This window comes from Sparus aurata, chromosome 10 (assembly GCF_900880675.1).
Source record: "Sparus aurata chromosome 10, fSpaAur1.1, whole genome shotgun sequence".
NCBI classification, from domain to species: domain Eukaryota; kingdom Metazoa; phylum Chordata; class Actinopteri; order Spariformes; family Sparidae; genus Sparus; species Sparus aurata.
The window spans coordinates 19177469-19193585 of NC_044196.1; the positions used below are offsets into that span (position 1 = coordinate 19177469).

Below are 16117 nucleotides of genomic sequence, written 5' to 3' on the forward strand. Positions count from 1 at the left end.
TGTGCCATTCTTTGAACCTTTTTCTCGAGGGGCTGTTTTGTTTCTGATGCAGTAGCTCCCTGCTTGGACACGACATAGGAGGACTTGTCAGCGTGTTGGTTTCTGCTCACAGTATTCTTTTAAGAGGATCTACATGTTTACTGATCTCAGTCTATATTTTTGACCATGTCAAACCAAGATTTTTTATACATGACGACATCAGGAGGCATGCAGTTGAGCTTCTAAGTTCACGGCAAGTAGGTGAGACTTCAGCACTATTTAAAGGAAACTTGTGGGTGTTAAAGTTTTGAAATCCTATGGATCTTAAATCGGTGCCGCTCTGTGATCGTGTGAGTTTGTCCTAAATTTCCGGGTTTGTTTTTCCGCAGCTATCTAATTGGAATAACGTGTGAATTCTGTACGTGGGTGGAAATATTGTATCCTCAACCGGCTTGTGTATCCAACTCCAAACATTATGGATGTAACTAACAATGAAAACTTGGTCAAAACTCCATATTGCAGTCTAAAAAAAAAAAAAATTAACAAAAGCATATTTCGCTCTTTTCTTTTTCACCCATTTCAGAGCACGTCTGTGAAAACTTGCACTTTTTTACCCTTTTTCGTTTGAAAAACCACTCCGCATATCTTCCACTCCTGAAATGTTACTGCAGGCTTTTTTTTTTTTTAAAAGCCTTTCAAAGACTCTTTCTTAACCAAGTGTGTCTTCAGTGGATGTCTGAGAGCCTCGTTTACGAAAGAGTTTACAGAAAAGTGGCCCGGGGGAACTCCTGCAGTATCTTTTGTGCGTCTTTTTAAAATGAGGCTTCAGTTTAACAGTCAGGAAAGACACAAAAGTCTGACTGTCAACGAAGACGGCATTCTTTTCAAAGATTTGACCTTTTTGAGCACAAATTTAAGTTATTTCGCCATTAAAAGCTTACGGATACTTTTATGACTAACGGCTTTGAATCCTATTTACTGCTCGACTGTGTGAACCAAATGTGATGAGCTATTTAAATGGACTGAGTGAGACAGTTTTGTTTGCGGGTGTTTTCTTTAAGGTTTTCTCCTGTTAGTGGCTTCAATTTTACTGTTGCCAAACCGAATCAGCTGACATGCTCAAGCGTATTAAAAAAAAAACTGAAACAATCAATTTCTTGTCCCGATTTTCTGGATGCGTGTCTGAAAGGAGGAGTTACACTACAGCTCCCCCTGCAGGTTAAAGCCTGTCATTGTTTGTTAGAGAATCAGAAGCAGGAACCAGACAAACCCTTTCTGCCAAAACTTGGCGCCTACAGTACCCACGATGCAACTTATATCTGGATTTTTCCTTAAATAAACATGCAGCACTAGGGGTGTGCCAAAATATCGATTCTACGATATATCGCGATATTTCGTCCTGAGGTACGTTATCGATACACTGGTGCCAAATGTCGATGAAAAAAATTTTTTTTTTTTTGGCCCACCACCACAACCCCTCTTCGGAGGACAGCTTTATCTTTATTCAAACATAGGTATACAACCAAATAAAATTTAAAAAATGGTTTAAGTAGCTCTGAAACCCACACATATAGATATTTAATGACAGTTGTAGTCAGTGTCTGTGTTAAGAACAGTCACTGTGCAATATACTCTGTTTACTTGGCTGTCATTCATGTGAAATTGATTGACAATGTTTTGTAATTCCTGTGAAATGGATTCAGTGCAGTCAATAAATTATGAATTTCTTCAGTGACACAGATATCGTGATGTATCGTGGATGAAATTTTTTGCAATATATCGATTATCGCAGAATCGCTGTATCGCGATATTATCGTTATCGTGGGCAAAATATCGTGATAGTATCGTATCGCGAGGTACCTGGTGATACCCAGCCCCATGCAGCACCTTACATATTCATATTATGTATACCACCTAGAAATGAGTCGACAAAGAAGTGGTCATTTCAGTCAACTTTCTCTCCATTTTTGCCAACATTTAACACAGTCTCAAATACAGCCGTACATTTTAAAACATCATGTAACAAAGACGTTTACTGTACACACACACACACATACACACATCCATCTAGCCGCTGTTTGCCCACACTTTTCACACGCGCACACGTCACTGCAAATGGACACGTCTTCAAGCATAGAGGGAATGGCTAAATCCAGAGTATTCACACAGGAGTTCTGTATCTGCATCCGTGGAGGTGACGTGGCCGATTGGAATCCTCCGTGGAAGATGTCCGCTCCCCTCAAGAGCTCAGCCACGGCCGTGCAGCCGGCTTGCAGAGAGACAGTCCCACTGAGAGCTGCTGGGTTGTCGTCCAAAACGGGGCAAAGCGTCGTCAATGGGTAGCGCCGAATCCTTGTGTGTCCTCCAGACTGTCTGCCTCCACCTCAATGGACACCACGTGGTGGCCGGGGATCATGGCCAGGCCTAGGACTCTGGGTTCGCCCTGGGAGAATGTGTCTGAAGGGAGAAAAAAAAAAAAGTATTATCAAAGGGTGTGAATCCATCATCATCCTTGTGGATCTCTCCTGTTGTTGTTTTTTAAAGATTGTGGAAAAAATATGTACTAAAAGTGTTCGTGATATTTGGGTTTAATCTTTGGGAGAAAAAGTTGTTTAAAAATGTTGACAAAAAAGCATGCAGCAACCAAAATCCCATGACTTTAAAATCAGACATATATGACAAAAACATGAGCGTTCTGGAGCTGACTTCTGTTTAACCTCTGATGATGATGTCACATGGCAGTCACGCAAGAAGTGGCAGCCTATGATTGGAATGGCTCTTCAGGCAAAGTATCATTGTGACATAAACTTGTTTGTGTTTCCGTCCAACCCTCAATCTCCCTCCTTAATACCACATTTCACTTTGCAGGAAATGCCTCGTAGGAGGCGAGGAAATGCGATGAGGAAGTTAAATAACAGAAGTGATAATATTTAGCTAATTTGTGAAGCAGGTACTTCATCTATCAAACCCTTTTAGACAAAGGCCCTGTTTGAATGTTTCCTACAGTGTTGGAACAGTTGTCACAGCTACAAATAAAAAGGTGTTCGGGACACAAGACAAGCTTATTGTCCTGTATGTTTTGTGTTTTCCATTTTAATTGGCCTGTTATGATGGTTTGATTTCAGACTGACAGGTTGATGATTGGCATAATGGAGGACATTTTTTTTCGTCCTCACTGACCTGTGGATTTGAGGAACTCCTGAGCTGATCCCAGGATGACATTGCAGTCTCGGTCCGTGCAGAGGAAGAGCCCCACCAGGGTCCGTCCGTCTGTCATGCGGATCCTCATGTTCTTGTTCAGGAGCCCCTCCAGTTTCTGCCTGGCATGAGACGAAGAGGACACTTCGGACTGCACCTGGGTGTGGACAGGGAATGTGACACACTTAACTATCACTGAGTTTAATGGTGAAACCATTTAAATCGGACTGGCTGAATTAAGTTGCCTTAAAAACACATTAATTTGCAGTGGAAGTCACCCGATATTACAACATATTTTTTGCTTGCAGCCTTATTAAGTTTCCCCTGGCTGCTGCCTGGTTAGCTTGAAGTTAAACCTTATTATTCGTAACTACATCAAAATACCGTGTGCTTATTTTGATCACACAAATAGCTATTTAGATGCAAAGCTTAAGTAGCTTAACGCTTGCCAACATGATCCGTTTGATTTAGGAACAATTTTAACAGATGACAGATCCATTAGCTAGCTAATTTGTTAGCCACCGCCTAACGTTAAAGTACACCGGAAGCCGCGATAACGACGGATTACGTGTTACGAAAATTATTTTCTGTCCTTTATGATACGTCAGAAGGTGTGAAGAGTCGTGTAAAACTCAGACATTCAAGAGAAAACTACTTACATGAGTCGAAGGACCATTTTCCTCAATCATTGTTGCCATAACTCCTTCCTCTTTTCTTACATTTGCAGGCGGAACACTTTTTCGGACGGACCAGCTAAACCGGAAACACGGCACCTTTTTCTCTTTCTTTAAGGGGAGCGACCCAATCACGATAAAGATGTAGTAAAATGTATTGTAACATTCAGGTTTAGCATGAATATATGAAAATTTGAATAAACATATCAGTGGAATTTTACTGGAGACAAATAAACACAATTCACGAAGCGGAAAGGAACTAAATTAAATGTTAACATTTATTGCGAAAGCACATTGTCACACTTGACCTTTAGGGACTTCAGCAACAGCAACTTCGAATGTTGGGTAATTACAAAGATCATTATCTGTGTGCGTTAATCCTGAGCAAGATAAGAAAAGATAAGACAGGATATTATTGGACATAATAGCTCGGGGGGGGGGACAGATCTAGATCTAGATACAAGATTATGGAACCATGACTCGATTTACAGTTATTTATTTGTCAGCAGTTAATTTTTTTGTTCTTTTGAAAAAGTGCAAGCACATTTAGTTAATTCATTTTTCATAAGTTTTTCATTCTGTCACAATTATGCTGTCATCGACTGGCAAATAACAGCATGGAAATAACCTTCTTCTGTTAAACCAAAAGAGAGGAAAAAAAAAAAAGAAAAAGACTCCGTCCCTGGGTGGGCTCGAACCACCAACCTTTCGGTTAACAGCCGAACGCGCTAACCGATTGCGCCACAGAGACTGACAAGAGCGCAGAGGCGTGGTATCCAAATTTAACCACACCCCCCGGGTCTCGATTGACGTGACAATACAGACCTTGTTTCAATTCCCGGCTTTCCCAGATACTAAAGTCTACAAATTATATAATTTCTATGCATGCACATGACTATTTAAATCCAACTCAATTAAATCCAACAGTAGCTTCAGACAATGACAAACAATTAAAACGTCTGTTGTTCATGTTTCTGGGACTTGGGGAGAACAATTAATATTTATTTATTATTTCTTCTAATCACTACTCCTAGCGACACCATATCACTTATTATGATCAGGTATTTGGTCTTTTAGATCTTCATCTACTTTGCCAACGTCCACATGCTCGTAAATTTCCCCCGTCTCCTCTGAGTCAGGGTTCAACTTCAGCAAGCCGCCCTATGAAAAAAAAAAAAACAGAACAGACATACACAAACATGAGTAATACTTAATTTTAAAATCATAGTTGTATCTGTATCATGTTTTGAGTTTATTGTTGAACTTAAGTTAGAACATTAAAAACTCACAACGTATTAGGTAGGCAGATTATAAATTAGACATACCAGTTTATTTTGCAGGTGGCCTGAAAGTTGCCACAGATGAGGACCAACACCTTCAGGTTGTTGGTGTTGACACAGTGGGCCACATCCCTGGGGTAGATGAGGAAAGATCACGGCTGGCTGGTCCCCCAATCCTGGTTCCACCTGTTCAGGCCTTCCTGGAAGTACAACTGGAAATTCAGTGTGTTAGCGCCAGTTGCTAGGAAATGAGAAAATATTTATGCCAATAAATAACGGGTTTGCTTTTCAATCTGAATAATTATTTCATTCAAAAAAGAAAACAATTATTTAAAATATCAAACATAAAGAGACACCGACCTAGAATGAAACTGTTCAGGTGGCTGTGTAAAGACTCCTGGGATGTTGGTGCCAGCCTCCGTGTACAGCTGCACATCTTCTAAGCACCTGATGTGGTGTTTTTGCACACGCCAGATTGCCAATAGAGGTCACCAGAGAGCTGTCCACTTGTCTTGGCCAGCCAGCTTCTCTGTCATCTTGAATTTGACAGCAGTGATGTGTGTGGATTATGTATTATTTATTTATTTTATTAGCAGTGAGTGTATGACGATTTATTACACAGCATAAGTTTATAATAGCTGCTAATGTTACGCTATCAGTGACAAAATCAATAATGTCTTTGAGAGTATATGTACATGGAAATCTATTACACAGATATTTTATAAATTTTTTCTGTTGTATATTGTTGCAATTATTAGTTAAATCTTCACTAGTGGGTAATCACCATCTTTTCCAAACTGCTTAATTCACTGGCACAGATGTTAAGATTAGCCAGAACAATTTATAGCATGGCAGGTCCAGCTGGTCCCAGGTTGATGGATTTGACAGGGGGCTTATACACAGCTTCAAATCAGGCCACAGTTTGCTGGTGTGAAAGAGGGAGTTGGCAATCCACCTCTGGTACAGCACAGTAATGGTCCTGCTCATTTCGCCAGGCAACCAGAAGGAGGCCAGATTAATTATCTTAATAAAAATAATTAATTCATCGTATGAATAAAAGGATACACAAAAGATGACTAACAACAGAGCCAGACTAATGAATAGACGCTGTTGTCACAGAGGCTACTGCCGGGCCTCACCGAGGATGGAGGAGGAGAAGGGCTGGGGGTCATCACAGAGGATGGAACAATACTGGGGCTCCTCCTAACCACTAAATTGTGATTTGGTGAATTTGAAGGAGAAACAGAGTTAATTTATGATGCAAAACAATCAAAATGATTCATATAAATATTAATTAATAACAACTATAGTTACAACTACATATTGCGACAGAAAAACAATGTAAAGATACTGCCATTAGTTACGCAAGCTACACTGATTGCATCATTTTTGCATTCAGATAATGACATGGATACACTGCATCTACAAGGCTAACAAATCCCATTATTCATTAGAGAGACTGTTAATCAGCAACATTAGCTAAGTAGCTAGATATCTACCATAGTTAATATTTACCGTAGAACAGTATGACATTGTAAGGCACATGCACTGAAAAATACACTGTGGCACTGCAGCACATAAACACACACTGATGTAAAGCTATTGCTAGCATTAGCAATCTTAATATGTAAGTTAAAGTAACTTTAACTTTAGCTGTAAGATTATTATTAGTTACCTCTCACTGCTGGTCAGATGTCTTAAACGGGCAGTTAGCTAACAAAAAGGTGAGCTAACTGGCACAATGCATTTTTAAACTGCAATTTACTTCAGTTCGTTTGTTTAGCTGACATGAACTACAGTTGGTAGCTCCTTGCCGCGTGACAGAGCTAACTAACTCACTAACTAACTAGCTAACAAACTACTTAAAAGGACCAGAACAACATCTCCTCTATAAAAATGTCAGCTTCGTGAACTAGGGAGGTTCAAATGGCGTTGCTGACTAATTATTTAGCGTGAGAGCCTCATGTGAGCCATGATTGGATGCGTCCAATGTCATCCCGCAACGTGATTGGACACATCCAATCTTCCCACCTTGACCATTATTGTAAATACATCTAAAAACGGACATTTCAGGTGTTTTGAAGAAGTCCACCTGAGGCTCCCTAATTCGTTATACAAACAGAAAATATATGATCTACAGTAACTATCTAATACGTATCATCTCTCTGCAATCTTGGGAAAAATGCTATAGAAGTCCGATATCGGCAAAAATAATAATGACAAAACTAAACATTCCCATGGTAAGTCATATAAACAGATAAAAAGCCATAATTCTGAGATCGAAAGTCTAAATTATAAGTTCCGTGGCTAACTGTGGCTTTTTATTTCAGAAACATGACTTTTTATTTCATGATGACAATTTTTTTCCATCTCATATGTTTTACTTTTTATGTCATAATTTCAACTTTCAATCTCTTAAATATGACTTTTAATATAATTTTGACATAATGTAATATTATCCAATACCAATTCTTGCCTGATGATGACTTTATGCCATCTGTATTCTTAACATTAATAGATGGCTGTACATATTGTCTCTCCGTGACTTTGGCTGAACAGGACGACCTCGTTGCACTGTATACTTTCACTGTATATTACTGACTGTATGTGAAATAAGGACAGTTTGAGGAAGCTTTTACTGCAGCGATGGGGCCGGAGACCTTGCTGGAACCAGAATAAAAAGTTTTCTAAAGCAAATTAAACACTCCTTCAGAAGCTTTAAGTCTCAGAGGGCAGACGACCTATGATGTGAACCTATTAACTGGCTCATGCAAGAAGAAACACTCAAAGAATATGTCGTACTTTCACTTTGTTGGGATATGGCCCCTGCTGCATGGATGCTATTTCAGCATTATCTGCTCTCCAGGTTGTCTCAGTTCAGACAGCTCAGCTCTGAATGGAGCCCAGGAGCCGGTGTCTTCCTCTGTGTGTCACACTGCATAATATCTGGGTTAGCTAAAGCGCAGCACCCAGGGGAGGCGCTTTTCCCTCTCATCCTCGACATGTCTCTCTGCCAAACGGACGTGGGGGGGGGTGTTGAAGGGGAGAGGAGGAGGAGGAGGAGGAGGAGGGTGGTAGCCACAGCACAGTAGTGCAGTGTGTCAGGGCCTGCGGCATACGAGTGTCCTGGCTAGCTTCACCCTTTTTTTTTTCTTCTTTTTTTTTTTTTTTTTTTTGCAGACGCATAGTGAGACACATGCACAGTCATGGCTACAGATACCTCACACACACATGGATGCTATACACACACACACAAACGCACACAGGAGCACACACCGTCTCGCCAGCCAGCCAATCTGGAAACAGCAGACACCTCAGTGGCCAGAGGCTCAGTGGGTGTGTGGGGGGGGGGATCCAGTCACTTTCCCTGCACAGATGCACACACACACACATCCCCTCCCCTGGCAGCGTGTCTTGCATTGCAGCGTGTCTTTCCTGGCAGATGTGGCCGTCGGATCAGACACTAACAAATTCCTGTCTTGTCATTCGTGGGTGCTGGTGGGGGGGAGAGAGGGGGGGTGAGAGCCAAGCCGGAGCAGGTTCAGGCACCTGTTGCGGCACAGAGAGACAGAGGAGTGTGTGCACAGCACAGGAGGAGGCATAATTGAGATTCTCGTTAACACGAGCTCCAGTTATTGGAGCAGCTGACGGAGTAACAGATAACACACGCCGACGCCTCACACATGTTGTGGCAGTGAGGGGGGGGGGGGGAGAAGGCCGGGCTGTCAGCCGTGTGCCCGGGGTGCCACGGGTTCAACCCAGGCGTCTTCTGTCACACACACTCACTGCTCTCTTTCCCTTTTTTTCGTCTTTCCTCTTTTTTTTTTTTATTTTTACACACTTACAATTTTGTTGTGAAAGCAGCGTTTGTGTGTAAAAGTATTCTAAGACTTTGGTTTTATTCTTAGTCAAACAGCAGAGCAGCTGCCGCTTGCAGCAGCATTCTGAACTGCATAATCATCTTTGAAATTAAGAAGGAGTCTGTTAAAAATACTTCTGAGTTTAGGCTCGTTAAATCGCTGGTTAAGTGTTGCTCCACGACCAATTAGCTGATGATGCAGTGACTGTGCTGACATAATGATGCTGTGAAAAGTAGTTGAGGCCCCCGCATGTATTGTGTGTGGATGTTAAAGGAAAGACACATTAATTTTCATAGCTCCCTCAACAACACACCTTTGTCACAGCAGACATCTTGATATATATATTGACAAAGAAAAGCACATTATGTTTATTATAATCAACAAATGTGCCGCTCAAGTTCAAGTGTCCCAGTAAGCCGTGAGAGTGATCCAACACCCCGACCCTGGAACTGAAGCAACCAAATAGAATTCAGCCGTTTTTAATTCATTTGCATTTGTTTAACCTGCGCATTTCCAACTGTGGTGTGCCATATTGTCTTCTGTGAAATGAATGAACCTCTAAGACATGATACGGTTGTCATCAGTGAATAAGTCAGCGCAGGAAAAACATCTTGCAAAGGTTAAATGTAACTTTTAGAAAAAGCCCCAGAAGGTCCGAGCAAATAAGATTTTCTACAACATTTCCAAGGTCAAGACTGAACTTTCAGCTGAGGCGAATAAAATGAGGAGGGTATTATCGCCTGTGACCAAAGACACCGAGATACTCCAGTGATTTGTGGCTTTAAAAGGCCTTTTAGTACCAATAAATGGGCATTTTCAGCATTACGGGAATAAAATCTAAATGCCTCGCTGCTTTTTATGCAATAAAACGAACTAAATGCAATTAAATCGAGGCTGTGTGAAGTGTTAACACGCATTCATTTTAAACACACGGCCTTATTTTTCAATCCAAGGCTAAGCACTCTTCAAATTCTATCCGTGCAGCTGTGCCAGTTCCTCCTGCCTGACCCCTGTTATTCCGCTGCGAGGTTTTTTGAATGTGAAAGGCAAATCAAAAAATTCCTTTTGTCAAAACAAAATTGCCCTGAGCAGCCGCGAGGAGGGGGGGGGCTGGACTGGGACGGCAGGGATTCCCATGGCCTTACTGCCATCCAGATGACACAGCCTGCTTTGCTCGTGATTTCACAGTGAGAGCTCACAACAACAACATAATACAAAAAAAAAAAAAAAAATACAAAATACAAAATAAAAAAAGGGCTTGTGTTTTGTTGCAAACCTCTGTCTCACAGCCGGATTGTGCTCTCTGAGCTGTTTAATATGATGCCTCATGACGTGGGGGTTACAGTGTGCACATTCACAATTGTTTTCATCCCCACCACAAGTAGTTAATTTTTAAGCAATACAATCTGATGTAAGTCTGGGCATGGCTGCGGCAGATTTTCCCAACCCCCCTCTCTCAATCCCTCCCCAGCACTCAAACACAGGCGCGCTCACACACGCACGCACGCACGCGCGCGCGCTGCTGCCTCCGCCGCTGCTGCTCCAAAATACTTTTTTTATACGACGGTGGGGGCTCCGGAGAGTATAAGGTGGCCATATTTGATAGATTTGTGTCGGGGCTCTGCAATGCAGAAAGGAAAGCGAGAGTTGTCGCGTGTAATCTCGCAAAAAAAAAAAAGTGACAGTGACACCGAGGCAAGTGTGTCGGCTTCGTGACTGATCCGGACTTGGGGGGGGGGGAGAGAGAGAAAGAGAGAGGGGAAAAAAAGAAGAAATGAAAAAAAAAAAAAAAAAAAAAAATAGGGGTGGAGGGGGGAGAGAGAGAAAACGAAGAGAGGAGGGGGCTGGTGGCGGCGGGTGGTGTTGGATGGTGTGAGGGAGGGAGGGGGGGGCAGACAGAAAAGAAACAAACAACTAACAATGTAACTTACATGCAGTCACACACCCCTTTTTTCTCTGGTAACAATGTGTACGTTTTTGAGGAGGGAGGGGGCGCGAGCGGAGGGAGAAGGAGAGACGGGGAGAGATAGAGAAAGGAGGAGGGGGGTGCGTTCTGAAATAATATAGTCAGCCATTTTTTATGTAAGGGGATTTTTTTTTCTTATTGGGGGGGTTGTTAAAAAATAAATATAAGAGGGCGGCCATCTTTGTTGCTCTGCCTAGTGTAAAATATTTCAAAACGCCCCCCACTTTTTTCTGTGCCGATTTGAATATTAAATAAATATCACACATTCGCGCAAGATTACGCTTTTTTTGCGCACAAGGACGGATCCAATGACAAGAGTATAATGTCCTCGCCTCTCCGGTCCTGTGAGGAAGACGAGGGCATGGTGGTTAATTCCGAGGGAGGAGATTTTGATGAAGAAGACGACGACGACGGAGACCTAGACGAGAACGCAAGCGACATAAACTCGCCGGCGGCGCCTCGGGAAACTGCAACACCAGCCGCGCCAGGTACAGTAAAACAGGAGAGAGGAGAGGAGAAAAAAAAAACTGGCGGACAAGTCGGGAGCGCGCCTTCCGAAATAAAAAACACACTTACAAGCGGGTAAAATGTGGAGAAAGGGCACGTCGGAGCCCGCAGTTTGTGACCCCCGGATTGGAGCTTGTCCCGGTCCGGTTCGGTACAGTAGGAGAGCGGCGAGGACGAGTCGAGTACGCGCGTCCAGAATACAACTTAAAAGTCGAGGTTTTCCCCTAAAAAATGTTTTTTTAAAAGACACGTTACACCACCTTAAACCCGCCATATATCCTTCTAGTTGTCGCACCTCGGTGCCATATTTGCAGCTACAACAGAGCAAGCTTTAAAACAAACAAACTCAAAATGCCGCCACCCCCCCAGAACGAAAAAAAAAAAAAAAAAAAAAAATCCACAACCGGCATGTGTTTCTGTGTTGTTGCGGGCTACATGTTCTCCCTTACTCCACTTCCTCCTCTTTCAAGCGCCATCCCAACAAACTTTAACCCAACTTGCCACCGCTGCTTTTTTTTTTTTTTTTTTTTCCCCCTTCTCCGTCGCATCCTCGTTTTGCTCACTCCTCCACACACACACACACACTCAAAAAAAAAGAAAGGTAGAGAAGGAGAAAAGTTGTTTGTCCCTTAAATCCCCCCCTCTGGGATTTGACAGCTCCCAGACGTGACATGACGGGGGAGGGGGGGGAAGATGAGCTCGGGGTAATAAGGTCGAGCCTGAAGGGTAAGACAGGCAGGCATAATAAACATGGAGTCCCTCGGTTCTGGCCGGAGGCTACATATATTTGATACCCGTCTCGGGAGGAGATGGCGCTTGTTTATTTCGCTGTGTGTGGCTTGTGTGAAAATCGAGGCGTGAGGCTTGAAACTTGCCCCCACTGCCCCATTGTCTCCATGACAGGTCAAAATAGGACACTGCCGCTGCTGCTGCTGCTGCTGCATGCTGCTCACTTACAGGCCAGGAAGGTGTGATTTGTTTCAGTTCCCCCTGATAGCTTAGCATAATTATCCGACTAATTTTCACTACGTGTTTTATGCCAACTACCTTTTAATCCTCGGCGCAGGAAGAGTTGCTCCCTCGCAGCAGCGGATGTGCAGCATTGACCCTGTCAGGACGTGACCGACTGCATATGCTATATGACATTCTGGAAGTTTCTGTCACAGAGCTGCATATGTGAGGGTTTGCAGTGAAAGTGAAAAAAGTGGCTGGTTAACCACGCTGCTGCAACGGCACGAGTCAAAAAATAGCCGTGCAATAAGCCTTAAAGGTTGCAGTTTAGTCATACAAGGTTTATAATAACTACGAGAATTGGTTTCTGGATGCAATGCAGATGTCAGGGGGGACACTTAAAGTCACAGTGGGGATGTCACGGGGGGGAAATGCGAGCTAACTCGAGATAAAAGTGTCATTTTCTGCATGATGAACCAGTGCATTGTCTTTAGTCCTAATTGGCTCGACTCCGGACCCGCCGCCATGCCGTGCCAGACGGATAAATTAGTGTCGGGGCTTCCAGACGAGGACCTTAACCCCCTCACGACCTCTTCTAGAGGTGGTCGGGGTCCCGGTGTGGGAATTACACAGCGGGCGGGGGAGGGGGGGGAAGAAAGAAAGAAAAGGAAGTCGTTCCAGTTCACTGCACCGTCCCGCTGGCGGCCTCTGAATCACCGAGCCCTGCGTGCGTGCTGCCGCCGCCCCCGGCGTGTCTTCGGCGGCTGCGCGCTGCACGGATACGCGGGAAGCGAAGGGTTGTTTGGACGGGGTGGGAGTGAGGAGGAGAAGGAGGTGGTGGGGGCTGTTGCTGCTGCTGCTGCTGCTGCTGGTATTGCTAGTGCTGTCGGCAGCGCTCACCAACAAAAGGCAGACAGACAATAAAAGCCGACAAAACGCAGCCTATCAAGCCGGCTTCTGGTCGCATGGCGGAGACCGCAGCCCGTGTATCGGTCATGCTTTAATGCTTTGCTGCATTTTGTCCTTTTGAAGAACAGGCTGCTGCTGCTCCTCTGTGTCTCTGAGTACTTCTCCTTTTCCACTTCAAGCCAGGTCAGGTTGCAGGTTAAATTGCTTTCCTGGTGGTTGTGATATTGCACAGGAGCCGTGGGGAATAACTGGCCTGATATTTTCACATCATTTGCTGCCTGAAAGCGGAGGTACAGTCATGTATTTTAGATGGAGTGTGGCTGAGAGTCCTCTATGATATGACAGGGGGGAGTGTTTACATCTGGATATCTCTTTCCCCACATCAAAAGTTTTAAAAACACACAATAACACCAGATTTATTTGTTCAGTTCTTGACTTAAAGATGCCCTTGAGCAACAAAAAAACAGGGAAAGTTTGTTTACCAAGGTGCTAACACTAAACCAATTAACCCACATGCTATGCAACCACAAACACCAGCTGTCAAATCTACTTGCAGCGCTCTGACAAACTGTACCTAATGTAGCATGTGTCGCAATTCAGGCGAGGTCAGAGGTCGCCGAAGCCACCGTGGCCATAACGCAGCTTTTGTTGCGCGTAATTATGTTCAGCGGGGATTAGCCGGGCGTTGAGAAGATTATCGTTCATCTGATTCTGATAGCTGTCCTTCTTCCACGCTTCAATCTTCCGCTCCCCACCCCTTTTAGAGGAACTGCCGGAGATATCGGACAGAGAGGTCCCATCCAGGAAGAAAGGGCGGCCGAAGAAAAAGAAGGAGGCAAAGAAGAAAGAGAAGGAGGGGAAGCCTGCCAAAACAAAGAAGCGGAAGAAGCTCGTAAGTTTGTTAAGCTGAAATGCTTTTGATTTTTCTTCCCTGACTACATTACACCATCTTTTGTTGTTTTGTTTTTTTTTGTATATCCTCCTCTCTCGTCTTTTCCTCCAAGGAAAGCGATGTAGACAGAGATTCGGACAGAGAGAGGGACTATGGCGAGAACTCGGACAGCATCGCCAGCGACTATGGCTCCGGAGAGAAGAAGAAAAAGAAGAAACATAAAGAAAGGAAAGAGAAGAAAACCAAGAAGAAGAAAAAAGACGACGGGGACCGAGATAGCAGTCAGGAGGAAACGACAAAGGTAAAGCACCCAAGTCGAGTGTTGCCTTGTGGTGGTTGTGTGTTGTGACATAGTCTAAAAATAGCCTTATCTCCCAGTCCGTCCACCCCTTACTTGATCGGTTATCTCTCTGTTCTGATTGTCTCCTCAGCAACCGATAGAGCAGAAGACCTCGGCCCAGCTGGCGAAGGAGTGGGGCCTGGAGGATGTTGATCATACCTTCACGGAGGAGGACTACAGGGAACTCACAAACTATAAAGCCTTCAGCCAGTTCATGAGGTACAGAACTGTCTTTTTTGCATGTGGTGTTGATGTGGACTGCTGGCAAACATCTGTCGAAGCAAAAAAAACAAAGCTCAGAGTTTCGAGAATTTCCTAAGCATTGACTTTTTGGGGGGATAGAATCACGTCCCAGATATAAATTCACACCCTGCTCCCGGTGATGGAGACGAATCAAGTTTTCTGAAAAGGGTCCTTGTCCCTGAGGAAAGTTCGGATGGCTGCAAGCGGTGTTGGCTCAGTGATGGCGTTCGAGCCACAATTCTTCAAATTCTCATTTGTCAAAAGATCTTGCTTTTGCATGTCAGTACACGTTTGAAAGTAGTGCGATGTGGTGTTGATGAAGTCTGTGAGCTGCTCAGAGGAGACAGTTGTGGCTTGAAACCTTTCAAATAGATTGGGAGGAAGGAAGTCAAGAAAAGTTTTCCGGTGGTTTAGATGTTAAGACTGTTATTGCCATCTGAACTGTTGGTAATGATAAAGTGGCGACTCATGTAAGATTGCGAGAATGCAGTCTCACAAGAAATGACCTGTTTTTGGAGTTTGCGCTTCGTTATGGTCTGCCTATTGAAAGTATGTATTTCAGAATCAGAATCTGCTTCATCAGACAAGTGGGCTTGAAGTGTACATTCCTGCCAGTATGACAGACTGATAAGATGAAGCTTTAATTAAGAGCACGACATGAACGATAGACGAATTAGTTGTCTTATTTTCCTCAGTGAATGTGTACATTTTATGAAGCATTGTATGTCGGCATCTGCCAGTGGGCCATCACGATAAGAGCAGGCGTAATGATACATGTTCATTCCACTAAAGGAGAGACATTATGTTCTCTGCAATTGGAGGGGAAAAAAACATCTGCATTTGTCTCGTCCTCTTCTCGCTCTCGATAAACATACAGCGAAAAACAATGATGACGAAGCTGAACAAAGACAGGTACAATGAACACAGAACAATGAGGTGTATAGAAGTAGGCGAAAACATAGATAATATCGATTTTTTTTATAAAAAGCAACCATGAACAACAATATACAAGTTCTGTATTAGGATAAAAATAAATAAATAATAGTAATACATTTATTTTATATAGTGCTTTTCAGGGTACACAAAGACACTTTGCAGGTTAAAAAGCAGGAATAAAAACAACACACTACACTGGATGATTTTTCAGCCAGCTGATATTGCCCTTTACAGATGTTTTTGTTTTGGTTTGTATCTCGACTGATGTCTTGTTTTTTTTTTTTTTGCAGAACACAACGTAGAAAAGATGTTTAGGGGTAATCTCTAACCGTTCAATTCCAAATAAGGTTTATTGTCATTTTGGACGATGACGTTTAGTGTC

The 16117-nt window shown here is 43.3% G+C and overlaps 2 protein-coding genes, 1 long non-coding RNA gene and 1 other non-coding gene across 6 annotated transcripts in view; 1 reads left to right on the plus strand and 3 right to left on the minus strand.

Annotated features, from left to right (window-relative positions):
• Positions 1-1918: 1918 nt before the first annotated feature.
• On the minus strand, positions 1919-3949 carry naa38 (N-alpha-acetyltransferase 38, NatC auxiliary subunit). Its single transcript, XM_030429871.1, has 3 exons — positions 3837-3949; positions 3160-3334; positions 1919-2436 (listed from the first exon to the last, which is right to left on the minus strand). The coding sequence occupies exons 1-3, from the start codon at positions 3873-3875 to the stop codon at positions 2312-2314; spliced, it is 339 nt and encodes a 112-aa protein (XP_030285731.1). The 5' UTR covers positions 3876-3949; the 3' UTR covers positions 1919-2311.
• Positions 3950-4178: 229 nt separating this feature from the next.
• On the minus strand, positions 4179-8206 carry LOC115589290 (uncharacterized). Its single transcript, XR_003985510.1, has 4 exons — positions 6807-8206; positions 5492-6341; positions 5177-5331; positions 4179-5012 (listed from the first exon to the last, which is right to left on the minus strand). It is a non-coding gene; the product is annotated as an uncharacterized LOC115589290 (long non-coding RNA).
• Positions 4529-4602, minus strand: trnan-guu (transfer RNA asparagine (anticodon GUU)). Its single transcript has one exon. It is a non-coding gene; the product is annotated as a tRNA-Asn (tRNA).
• Positions 8207-10934: 2728 nt separating the features above from the next.
• Positions 10935-16117, plus strand: part of chd3 (chromodomain helicase DNA binding protein 3) — a 44450-nt gene continuing 39267 nt past the window's right edge. Inside the window, exons 1-4 of one of the 3 annotated variants that reach the window (XM_030430132.1) lie at positions 10935-11445; positions 14089-14216; positions 14329-14517; positions 14648-14775. In XM_030430132.1, the coding sequence (XP_030285992.1) occupies positions 11280-11445; positions 14089-14216; positions 14329-14517; positions 14648-14775 (611 nt within the window). In that variant the 5' untranslated portion in view covers positions 10935-11279. The remainder of the gene's footprint in view (positions 11446-14088; positions 14217-14328; positions 14518-14647; positions 14776-16117) is intronic. The other 2 variants (XM_030430131.1, XM_030430133.1) reach the window with 2 other exon arrangements.

Coding starts and splice junctions, on each gene's coding strand:
- naa38 (XM_030429871.1), bottom strand. CDS start 3,875: ATGGCAACAATGATTGAGGAAAATGGTCCTTCGACTCAT. Junction 3,335..3,836: donor AAAATGGTCCTTCGACTCAT/GTAAGTAGTTTT, acceptor GTCCACACCCAG/GTGCAGTCCGAAGTGTCCTC. Junction 2,437..3,159: donor GGAGTTCCTCAAATCCACAG/GTCAGTGAGGAC, acceptor TTCTCCCTTCAG/ACACATTCTCCCAGGGCGAA.